This window comes from Eriocheir sinensis, unplaced genomic scaffold (genome assembly GCF_024679095.1).
Source record: "Eriocheir sinensis breed Jianghai 21 unplaced genomic scaffold, ASM2467909v1 Scaffold741, whole genome shotgun sequence".
NCBI lineage: Eukaryota > Metazoa > Arthropoda > Malacostraca > Decapoda > Varunidae > Eriocheir > Eriocheir sinensis.
Genome location: NW_026112100.1, coordinates 144,082 through 156,783, shown reverse-complemented (window position 1 = coordinate 156,783; position 12,702 = coordinate 144,082). Strand labels below are relative to the sequence as shown.

At 44.0% G+C, this 12,702-nt stretch overlaps 1 protein-coding gene across 1 annotated transcript in view; it reads left to right on the top strand.

Annotated features, from left to right (window-relative positions):
* LOC126994186 (zwei Ig domain protein zig-8-like) overlaps positions 1 to 12,034 on the top strand; it is a 53,239-nt gene extending 41,205 nt beyond the window's left edge. The window contains exons 4-6 of the mRNA XM_050853442.1: positions 3,607 to 3,734; positions 4,802 to 4,970; positions 6,273 to 12,034. Coding sequence (XP_050709399.1) covers positions 3,607 to 3,734; positions 4,802 to 4,970; positions 6,273 to 6,382 — 407 coding nt within the window. The 3' untranslated portion in view covers positions 6,383 to 12,034. The remainder of the gene's footprint in view (positions 1 to 3,606; positions 3,735 to 4,801; positions 4,971 to 6,272) is intronic.
* Positions 12,035 to 12,702: the final 668 nt, after the last annotated feature.

The window sequence follows — 12,702 nt, the reverse complement described above, 5'->3', positions numbered from 1 at the left end:
ATAATTTCGCAGTGATTTAAACGAATGATTTATTTTAATTCGGTTCGCGGTACACGACTATTTTGCTTCGATTTCCTGCCATTTACGAAATCCGGAATTTATTTATCAGGGGCATTAAAGAGACACCAACACGCTTTTAGTTCACAAGGGACAGAGGAACAGACAGAGAGAGGACCAGAGAGACAGACGGTCGTATATATTCTTTTTACTTTCCTCTGAACTCTCAACTAACGTCCATGCTTCCTACCTTTCCCTTTCTTTCCCTCTCTCTCCCTCTGACAGCCTATCATATCTCCCCTCCCCTTACTTTCCTCAACTCTCCCTCTCTCTCCTCTCCTCTCTTTTCCTCTCCTCTCTCTCACTCTCTCTCTCTCCGTATCCACTTTCAACTTCCACATGGCCGGTTCTTTTTTTCTAATTTTTCTCCATTTCTTTTTTTGTCTTTTTCGTCCAGTGTCCATCCTATTCTCTCTCTCTCTCTCTCTCTCTCTCTCTCTCTCTCTCTCTCTCTCTCTCTCTCTCTCTCTCTCTCTCTCTCTCTCTCTCTCTCTCTCTCTCTCTCTCTCTCTCTCTCTCTCTCTCTCTCTCTCTCTCTGTTTCTTTTTGTGGAATAAGTTTTCACTTTAAGAGAACTCATTTCGTGAATTTGTGACCTGTACGTGAGTGAGGAAACACACACACACACAGAGAGAGAGACAGGTCAAAGATACAGGATGATATAAGAGACATTGAGAAAGACCACTATATCTCCTCCTCCTCCTCCTCATTCTTTCTCTATCTCTCCTCCACCTTCTAAGTCTAAGTGTGATCGTTTCTCTGTCTCTTTCTTACGCATCTTATTTCCTGAAAGAGATTAATCAAGGATACGGAGAGTGTAGTACAGGTGCTCTCTTTCTCTCTCTATCTATCTCTGTTTCTCTCTCTCTCTCTCTCTCTCTCTCTCTCTCTCTCTCTCTCTCTCTCTCTCTCTCTCTCTCTCTCTCTCTCTCTCTCTCTCTCTCTCTCTCTCTCTCTCTCTCTCTCTCTCTCTCTCTCTCTCTCTCTCTCTCTCTCTCTCTCTGGTGGTCTTTACACGCCGAACATCCGCCGCAAAGGACCAGTTAGCATGATGCCGCGCCGTCTGGATGACCGCTGCGGCGTGAAATACAACCTTTGTGGGGCGAGGAATGGCGAGCTGACACAGAGGGAGCCGAGGGTAAGAAGGCGCGGGGAAAAAGAATGGAGGAGAGCTATTGTTGTGATGTGTATTCGAAGACGTGAGGTGATGGGAGGAAAATTAAGGAAGCAATTGAACTTCTGTATGAGTAGAAGACGAAAAATGAGAAAATATAGACTGAAGAAATGGACGAATAGGAGAGACATATTGTTTTGATGTGTATTCGAAGATGGGGTGATAAGAGGAAAACTAAGGAAGCAGCTAGATGGTGGTACGTAAGGTGAAGCGCGTGTATTAGATGGTGAAAATGTTAAAAAAAGAAATGAAAGAATGGAGGAAATATATTGCATTGACGTACATACAAAAAAAAAGCGAGGTAATGTGAAGAAAATTAAGGGTGCGTTGATTGAATGTATGTATAAGTGATATTGACCAAAAAAATGAAAGAAATAAAACTGATGCCTATGATATGAGAGGATACAAAACACATATTGGATAGGATATTAATGCATATATATAAAAACATTGCGAATTTATGCTGATACAACATTGATGAGAACAATATGAAGTAACGGCTGAGAGAAAATGGAAATAAGAAAGAGGGCATGAAGAGAAGGAATTAGATGGACTACAAATAACATGTATAACCAAATATAAAACACGAGTATGATTATGATTTCATGCTTTTTCGAGGAGGTGATCAGGCAGGAATAACACACTAAAACGAAGCACTAATAGCATCGACGAGAGAGAGAGCGAAGCCATGATGGATTCGAACACAAAAGCGGATTAAAGGAGATGAAAGTGATAAAAAAATAAACAAGTGCATAATGTGTGAGGGGATAACACAACCTTCCGTCACTAATGAGATGATGATAGGTGAATAACGCGACATAACGAGATTTATGAGACTTTGACGAGGAGGAGATGCAAACGAATGGAAAACGAGAAGCAAAAGAGATCAAAAGAGGAAGGGGAATTGAGGAAAGAGACAGTAACGAAGGGAAAGCGAGAACCAGAGAGAAAAAAAAGAGGAAGAGGAACTTAAGAATGAGATAAGAACGAAGGGATAACGAGAAACAGAGAGAAATAAGAGGAAGAGGAACGGAGGAAAGAGATACGAACGAAGGGAAAATGAAGCAGAGGGAGAAAGAAGGGGAAGATGAATAGAGGAAAGAGATACGAAGGAAGGGATAACGAGAATCAGAGAGAAAGAAGAGAACGAAAGGGAACCGAGAAACAATAGAGAGAAAGGAGAGCAAGAGGAGGAGGTGGAAGCGACGAAGCAGGGAAGCAAGCAACAGACCAGAAGGAAATATGGGGGAAACATAAAACTTCCCGTCATTAACAAAGTGATAATATGATAACTTTGGTAAAAGGTAAATGGGATGGAAGGAAACCGGGCACACAAAGAGGACGAAGAAGGGGATAAAAAGGGAGCGAGAAACGAGAAGGAAAGGCAAGAAGAGAAGACAAGGAGACGGAGGAAATGGAAGGGATAATGGAAGCAGCGAGTAAAAAATGAAAAGGGAGGCATAAATAAAAGGAGGGGGAGGAGGAGGAAAGGGAGAGGAAAAATACCGAAGGAGTAGAGAGGAAGAGGAGTAGGAGGGCGAAAAAGCCGAAGGAGTAGAAGGAGGAAGAAAAGGAGAAGGAGGAGGAGGAGGGAGAAAAGCCGGAGGAGTAGAAAGAGGGAGATAAGAAGGAGAAGGAAGAGAGGGAGAGGGAGAAAAAGCCGGAGTAGAAAGAGGAAGGAAAGGAGAAAGAGGAGGAATTAGAAGAAGAAAAGGAGTAGGAGGGAGAGGAGGAGGAATACATAGGAAGAACAGACACCAGAAGACCTATCGGTCTATGGCGAGGGTGTCTGTTTACTACCGCTACTACTAGTAATCTACGTGTGGTAGGACAGGACAGAAAAGATGAAGACTCCTCCCCACCCACCTCTCCCTCCGGCAACGTGCCGGCAGGAAATAGTTAGAAGAGAGCACCATGTACCTTTAAGGAAGAAAGGGACATGGAAAGTTTACAGTAAAGAGAGAAATAAGAGGAAATTACTACCCTTAACTTACACTACTGGTAACCTAAGCTGTGGGGGAAAATGACTTCATTACATAAGAACATAAGAACACAGAAATACAGGGAGGCTGGAAGAGGCCGAGTGGCCTGCACAGGGCAGCCCCAGAATCCCCCCTAATACTCACGATGGGTGAGGTTTTATATATAGTTTCAGGGGCACAGGTGGAGGCTTGATCCTCGTTTTACCGGCGGTACTAGGCACGGCACCAGTAACCTGTCACCTTACTGCACCCACACCTCACTCCACCTGTCATGCGGACATTAACTGTTGCTTTACTCTATTGTTGACTTTCGTTGTAAAAAAAACAGAGAAAAAGAAGACCTATTTCCAACGCAGACTAACCCGGTTCTTTCTTTCTTTTCTCTTAACACAGAACCCACGGTGGAAATCTTGGGCGCCCCCGACATCTACGTGAACCGCGCCAGCATGATCAACCTCACCTGTGTTGTGTACCACGCCCCCTACCCCCCCGAGGCCATCACCTGGTACCACGGCAACGAGGTGAGACAGACAGGTGTGAGGGACAGAAAACGGACGGGCAGACATACAGACAGACAGGAAAACAAAAACAAAATGACTGAATATGAACACACAATATGGACACACACGCATACAACAGAAAACACACACACAAACATACACACACCTACCTAATGATCCTCACTTACTCATGCAATCTGAGGCCAAAACCATGAAAAAGAAAACTTACTTAACCATAAAAATAAAATAAAACAGTGACCTTGATGATTATACGAAAACGAAATGAAAAAAATAAAGTTGAATTGCGAGACGGACTCCGAGGCACCCAACCACATCCAGGATACAGACAAATGGGCAAAAAACGTACAAAGAGAGAAAGGGAGAGGGACACAGAAATAAAATGGAAATGGAAACAGCAGAGAGGGGAATAAAGACAGACGAATAGCAGAACACAAAGAGCAGGAAGCGAAAAACAGCCACCCGAATATTCACAAAGAGAGAGAGAGAGACGTTGTTAAAAATAATGCACAAACGAAACATGGACTGAATAATACAAACAGACAACCATAGAGGAAAATAAACATATATACACACACATAAACACTAACAAACAACAGAGAAATACCAGAAAGCGCCTCCAAAAATACTCGTGTCAAAATATCAGGACAGGACGCATCACACGGAGAGACAGATGGAAAGACAACAAGAGGCGAAAAGACACACAAACAGCCGCAGAGAGAGACGGGAAAACACTGAGGCTGGGACAGATCAGGACGCCGGGCTAACGCATCACTGTCGCCTTGCTTCCTTCCTCCCTTCCTTCTTGTTCTTGTTCTTGATGTTCTCACTGTTCCTCAATTTTTCTTCTTCTTCCTGTTATTGTTATTGTTCTTGTGTTTCTTTCTCTTCCTCCTTCTTCTTCTTCGTTTTCGTCTTCGTCTTCTTTCTCCTCCGCTTTGTATCGCTTCTTATGTCAAGTTGATCCTTCTTCACACCTCGATGCTTCACTACGCACTAAGCTCTCTCATTCCCATTTGCTTTCCTTACACACACTTTTAGTTTCCCATTACCTTTTTCCTTCCCCTCAGACCATCAGCTACACTTCGCCGAGAGGGGGCGTGAGCGTCGTGGAGGAGCGCGGGGAAACCACCACAAGCTTCCTCCTCTTGCAAAATGCCAGGGCTTCAGACACCGGCACCTTCACCTGTCAGCCGGAGGGGATGGAGCCGGCAATAGCTAACCTCCACGTTCTTGATGGTGAGTCTCAGGGCAACGATAGGCGCGAGGTGTCACAGAAGGGGATAGAAGGGTAGTGTGCAGGGTGGGGAGGGGATTGATATATGTCAGTGAGAAGTGATATAACGAAGGGGATGTAGAGATACGTTGACGCTACAGAAAGAACGAATGTGAAAGTAAAAGATGGTATATATATTAGACAAAACGGGAATAAAGGAAGGGACAAGTTCGTGGAAAAATGAGAGAAGGGTGGAATAGATGTATGACTTAGGGGAATGAAGTAGAATATGTTATAGAGGTTGAGAATTACAAGAAGTATGGCTTAGGGGGAAAATAAAATACGGTATAGGGAGTTGTGAATTGTAAGACACATACGGTGCGAGGAGACAAATGAGAACTGAAAGGGAAAGGAATGTAATAGAAGTTTTGTACGAATTACTAAATCCAAGTCTACGAAGATGGAATATAAATAATGAAAATATGGATGTAAAAAAGAAGGGTTATATGTCTGAAGGTGGATTCTAGTTGCGTTAATGAAGCACAGAAGGGAAGGAAGGAAGGAAAGAAGGAAAAAGGGGAAGAGCTTTGTGAGAGTGGAAGGAAGGGATGAAAGGGAGGAATAGATGCACATAGGTGAGAAAAAGCGGAAAAAATATAGATTGAGATTTAGGTGCGAGGTGAGAGGGGGAAGAAGTGGCCGACGAGTAGTGGAACGAGGAAGGGAGACGGAAGGGATGAAGGGGACTCGACAGAAGGTAGTAGAGAGTGGCCAGCTGTGAGAGGGTAGAAAGAGGGCCTTGATTTGAGGGCCGAGTAGATGAAAGGGGAAGGCAGTAGAGTTAGGAGCAGGAGGAAGTGGAAAATTATGAGGAAGAGCGAGGTTTCTGATTTTGACAGCGGGGACGAGAAGGAAGAGAGGCGAGGAAGGGGCGTAATTAGGATGTTAGAGCAGTTAGCGAGGGGTCGGAAGGTGATAAAAGAGATATAGAGGCAATATGGTGTCAGGAGGTAATTAAAAAGAAGCGAGGGTATAATCAAAGAGCATACGGTGGAGTATATGGAGATTAAAATAAAAGGTAATTAACGGGCAGGCGGAAAGGGTAGGAGTAAGACTATAAACGTATAAATGAAAATATCAACACACTAAAAACTGGTTTCTAAAAAAAACAAAGTAATTACAGGGCGCAATATCATGCAAAGGTCGTAAATAAAATGGGTATTGTGATAAAAGGTGGGAATAGCATGCGCAGTTGTTATAAAGTAGAAACTAACAAATATTCTTCTGTGTGCGTGTGTGTGTGTGTGTGCGTGTGTGTGTTGCAGGAGAGAACAGGGCGGCCATGCAACACAACTCGAGCTGCGTGTGTGTTCCGCGGCTCTCCACCATCATCGTCGTGGCGGCCCTCATCGTCACCTGCTGCGTCGTCTTGTGAAGCCCCCGACACCACAGGGTTCCCAAGACCGTTATCAGTCGACCGCCTTCACCCTTCTTCCTCCCCGGGCCAGAGAGGTGAAGAGGGGGTGGGATTCAGTTACATATGAGTCACAAATCGCTCGTCACTTGCTACGTCGTCTTGTGAATCTCCACGACGACACCACAGGGTTCCCACGGGCCCCACCAGGTGACCGCACTCAGCCTTTTTCCTCCCCCGGACCAGAGAGGTGAAGAGGAGGTGGAATTCAGTTACTCATGAGGCACAAATCGCACGTCATCTGCTGCGTCGTCTTATGAAACCCCAGACGGTGACATAGGGTTCCCAGGGGCGTTACCAGGAGACCGCCTTCACTCCTCTACCTCCCCAGGGACAGTGAGTCAAAAAGGGGTTGGGATTCCGTCACTCAAGAGTCACTAATCGATCGTGAGTCAAGTTTTCTCAGCGTCACCGACTTTCTTCTCGGCGGTTTTGGAGGTAAATGTAGTGCCGCGGAAGGAGACTCGGCAACATAAACGATAAAAACGAGGATGGAGGGAAAAAATAATGACAATCGCAAGAGTGGCTTTTGTGATTGCCGGCGCAGTTTTAGGGTTTGGCACGGCGGGAAAAGTTTCTGACTGGCGACGTAAAAATGCTCTCAGACGCCGCCGGTGCTGTGGCGTGGTGTTGGCGGGTCGCTTTTTTGTGGGTAGAGGGAAGCGAAAATTGCGTCACCTGTTTGTATGCTCAGTTAATTATGGGCGAGCGGATTATGAGCTCGTTCACCCGCAGGGCCGCGGCTCGATCGCGCGGTATTTTTCGGACAACATTTTTGCATCCAATGACTAACAATATTACCGGGAAAATGTAAAATGCAAAGAGCAGGACGTTGTTCCCTTTATAATACATTCATAATTTAACTGCCATTTGTTTTTTGTCATTGATTAAAACACGACAATCGCATAATTAATGTAATATCGATAAAAATTCTAATATGGCAGCTTTTTTTATCATTTCCACTATGTGAGTTTATTAACACCGTGTCGGCGAAGTGAAGTTGAAAGTGTAATTATGAGTTATAAAAGTCAAGCCCCGGACTGGCGGCGGCTGCGATACGTACAAAAAGTCAGCCTGGAGCCTCGCCCATGACAGCAGCGCGTCAGCACGTCAACGGGGAGACACGAGCAAGCCAACACGAACATGGGAAGCCGTGACGCCCGCCGTGAGTAAGCTTAAACGAAACAAGATTAGAGCAAGGACGCAAAGAAAAATCATAAAGCAGACGAGAGCTCCCCTCCAAATCAATACAAAAGTACTTCAGAAAGGAAACCTAACATTTGCTCTGAGGGGAATAGCCGCGAGGAGGCGAAGGGAGGCGAGAGACTTAACTCCTCTTTTCTCCTTCACCCCTCGACCCCCGACTCCCCACAACCCGGTATGACGTATCTCCGTGTCCTCCAGTCTCGTGTTTTGTGCATCCACCTCCCTGTGTCCACCTGAGAGTGAATTTATCATACTGTTTATTGATATTCTCTCTATCTATCTATCTTTCCTGTGTCCATCTGAGTCAACTTATCATACTTTTTACTGATATTCTCCTTCTCTCTCTTCTTCTCACTCTTTCCCTCCTTCTTTCTCTCTCTCAATGTCAAGATGAATAATAAAGGTGTAATGTCAACGCCTCACCTGTCTCCTCGTCACGGACAGGTATGAAACGTGTTCCGCCTCCCACACACGAACTTCAGCCACTGTCATTTTTTTTTTTCCAAACTTTTTAAAACCCCTCCGAAAAAGCAAAAGAAAAAAGTCTGACAAGCGAGGGAATAAAAGGGAGAGTCTATGTTGTTGACTCTCCGATCAGTCTGAGAAACTTTTAAGGTTAGTGAAACTGGTTGATATTTGTGAGGTTTTAAAGAAGCTTAAGTCTGAATCATTGCTTTCGTTCAAGGCCGCTGCTCTGTGATATTAAGAAATGATTATGTTAAAACAGACAACGACGGGACGTAAATCTCCTACTTTAACTGATTTATTGCCTCTCATTTTAGCCACAACGAAGCATTATCACGTCAGCTTCCTTCCTCTCCACACTAATTCCTTCCATGTTTTCCTTTATCCTTCCTGACCCATCTGCAGCTGTCTTCCGTGGCCACCCATCACAGTACATGTATGCAAGGAACATTCAGAACTACGATAACCTTTCCTACCCAACGACCGCATGCACACCACCACGACAGCTTCATCCCGACCAGTCAACACAAATCAAACGACCGCTCACCCTTACTGGCTTGCCCTGCGCTTTCTCCATGGCAATACCCAACACGTAACACCCGCTATCTTCACCTACACGCCCTACGCTTTTTATGACACTTACATAACTACCCTGATTAGCTTGCCACACACACTACGTTATTTCCACCAGTCAAACACTATGGAGAGAGCAATTACTGAACCTACCACCTCCCTATCTACACTAAAATTTCCCTCATACCAATAATTGAACCAGTATTAACTTGACATACTTACACTTATTGCACTGATAAATAAAAATACAAGTGACCAAACATCTACCTCCTTAATAATAACAAAGGACTTAGTTTTTTTTTCCATTCTTTCATGTCCCTTTACATTCACAACCCTACCCAGCGACTCTTCTTTCCCCCTCAAGCAGCATTGCCCAATAACAACACACATAACAAAGTATTCCGACCACTAAGCTTCCTGGACCTCAAAACTCTACTCGTACGGACCTCACCCTCGCCGCTACCCACAGTCAACACGCAAACAACCCGCCCCCACAGCGTTACAACAATTAACTCCACCACTCAAACACAACTCGGCCTGCCGCCCTGACTTCGCTGTTAGTTCATCCCCCTCCTCGCCTTGTCCACCCACACAGCTGCCGGGAGCACAGCAACTATCAGCCAGCCCTTGATTATCCCATCTTTTCCCATCACCACATCACAAAAGCACAACCACCACAGCGCCCCATCACACCATTACTGCCACACTCAACGTGATCTATCGCTTTCCATGGCTCTTTCACACAACACATCTGCCCACAACACTGTCCATTCCCCCTATAACCCCCTCTTTCCGAACTCACAATTACCACATCATAAGCTTCAAACACACCGACCACTGCAACACCCAACGTAATCTATCGCTGTCTAGTGCCCTTTCACATGACACCTACCCGCAACACAGTAGTTATTCCGTTCTCCCTCCATCCCCCTCTTTCCCCCTTCACTATTACCAGGTTTACAACACCACAAGCTTGCCACACCCCAGCCATTGCCACACCCAACACCAATCTATCCCTTTCACACAACACACCTGCCCGCAACACAACATTATTCCACTCTCAATCTATTTCTCTTTCCCCTTTCACCATTACCTCCATTACCACATCACAGGCTCGACCCCCCCCCCCCCCCAATTACCGCCCCACCACCTCAACCACCACTACCACCACCACATCACCGACTAGCCAGCCACATGCAGGTCGGGGTTAATCAGAATAATCCAGCGCACGATTTTTTTTTTTTTTCAGTGGTTTCGCTCTTTTTTATTTTTTTGTTTTTTCATCCATGGCGATCGCGGGAAAAAATCAATTGCAATGCTTGTTTGGGAGTGAATTTTATTGGCAGTTCCGGGTTCTCATTTGCTTTTTACAATGGCGCGGGTGAAGAACATTGCCGAATTACCAGCTGATTTTTTTTTTTTTTTTTACACGCACTGCGACAAAACTCCAGCGACGGCAGTTGTTTAAAGTACACGATATTGCCATATAAAAAAGTGTGGCATGCGCTAAATAATAAAAAGTAACCAGTACATATATCTATTGCACTGAGCCAATCAAGGTGTAAACGTTATTCCTACCAATATTAGTGACAACTCAAAATTGGAACTCCATCTATAATTTTGTATTACCAACCTTTCTGAATCATAACTAACCTCTATGGCAGCATAAAAAAGAATATATACCTATCACCCTAAGCCAGTCAGGTTCTACACGTTTTTCATACCAAGATTACCAACCTCTCAGAACTGTAACACCATCTATTTGTGTTCTATCACCAACCTTTCCGAATCATAATTAACCATGTTGAATAAAAAGAAATAAAAAAATACATATACCTATTCTGCTTAGCCAATCAAATTCTGCACGTCATTCACACAATTATCAGTAACCGTTCAAAATTCTAACTAACTCTATTTCTCTATTCCCAACCTTTCCGAATCATAATTAACCATATTAAATAAGAAAATAACTACATATATCTATTATATTTAGTTAATCAATTTTTACACGTTATTCACACTATTATCAGTAACCGTTCAAAATTCTAACTCAATCTGTTTCTCTATTCCCAACCTTTCCGAATCATAATTAACCATGCTGAATAAAAAACATCTACATTATACCTATTCCGCTAAACCAATCAAGTTATATACGTCAGTCACACAATTATCAGCGACCGTTCAAAATTCCAACTCACTCTGTTTCTCTATTCCCAACCTTTCCGAATCATAATTAACCATGTTGAATAAAAAAAAAAAAAAAACTACATATATCTATTCTACTAAGCCAATCAAGTTCTACACGTCAGTCACACAATTGTCAGCAACCGTTCATAATTCTAACTCCATCTATCTCTCTATTCCCAACCTTTCCGAAGCATAATTAACCTCTATGTCAGTATTCCACACCCTGCCTACATTTGCCGTGATATATTCGCATCATTTGGCCTATTTACTTTCCATTCCCGGGGCGCCGTAATCATGCAGCACACGCCGGGGACTCATGCGGACGTTCACAGCCTGGCCATCATTGCAAAAAACAGCGCATTTATCAGCCGCTCGGTTATATATCAATCCGCGAAGTCTGACACACCGCCTATATACCTGTCAGGCCTCTCAGGTGTGTGGCGCGATGTATTTTATCACGAGGACACTTTCGTGGTGGTGCTGGATGCGGTGGTGGTGGTGGTAGTGGTAGTGGTAGTGGTAGTAGTAGTAGTAGTAGTAGTAGCAGTAGTAGCAGTAGTAGTAGTAGTAGTAGTAGAAGTAGTAGTAGTAGTAATAATAGTAGTAGTAGTGGTAGTAATAGTAGTAGTAGTAGTAGTAGTAGTAGTGGTGGTAGAAGTGGTAGCAGCAACAACAACAGGAGCAGCGGCAACAAAAATAGGCGTGTGCGTGTGTGTGCGTGTGTGTGTGTGTGTGTGTTCCTAACTCTGTGTACGTAATAACCGCGTCGTTGTGGTTATGTACGCGGCCATGAACCTTTATGATGACATTAGTAAACTTTTTTTTTGTATAATTCACTTTCTCTGCAAACTTCATTCTATTTTTGTTTAACGTCCTGAATATGTATGTATGTATGTATGTATGTGGGGGCGTATAAAGTTGTCCTATTATCATACCTACACGAAGAGCCATAAAACGTACATACATGGCGTTCCTTGTAAATATCGACATGCAAGCACAAAAAAGAAGTGTTCAAGTGTGCGGAGGAAGATAAAAACAATGAGTGGATTTCTCTGCGAGTGTTTCCGTGCGGGCGTGTGAGCATCAACGCCCTCACAACATTACCGTGTACATACCTCTGTGTTCGTTTGTTCGACTGTCCTTGTAAAATATGTACATATGTAATATATATTTGTATATGAAATAAAATAAAGGAATTGCTGCCCCTGACTTCTTAGCCTCAACACGGAATGAAGGTAATGTGTTGGCAGGGGGGAGGAGAATGTGTGTGTGTGCGTGTGCGTGTGCGTGTGTGTGTGTGTGTGTGTGTGTGTGTGTGTGTGTGTGTGTGTGTGTGTCGCCTTCTGGACTCCAAACTTAGTCGCAAGAATTACAACATGTGACTCCTTAACCTCAACACAAAATAAAGATAACTTGTGTGTGTGCGTGTGTGTGTGTGTGTGTGTGTGTGTGTGTGTGTGTGTGTGTGTGTGTGTGTGTGTGTGTGTGTCGCCGCCTGGAGTCCAAACTTAGCCCCAGCAGGCGTCGCTATAGTCGTAAATCGTCGCGGGATGACCTCAGCAGGACAACACAGCAATAAGTTTTTTCTTGGCCATCCTCCTTGACCCTCCCTCCTCCGAACTCTTCTACTTTTATCCTTTACCCTATCTTTTACACACATTTTCCGCTAACACTCAAAACATCCTTATTCTTTTCCTCCTCCTCTTTCTCCCTCTTCAAATTCCTCTACTTTCCTCTTTCCGTATTTTCTTTAACACACATTTTCCGCAAACACTCAAAACATCCTTATTCTTTTCCTCCTCCTCTTTATCTCTCTTGAAAATGCCTCTTACTTTCCTCTTTCAGTATTT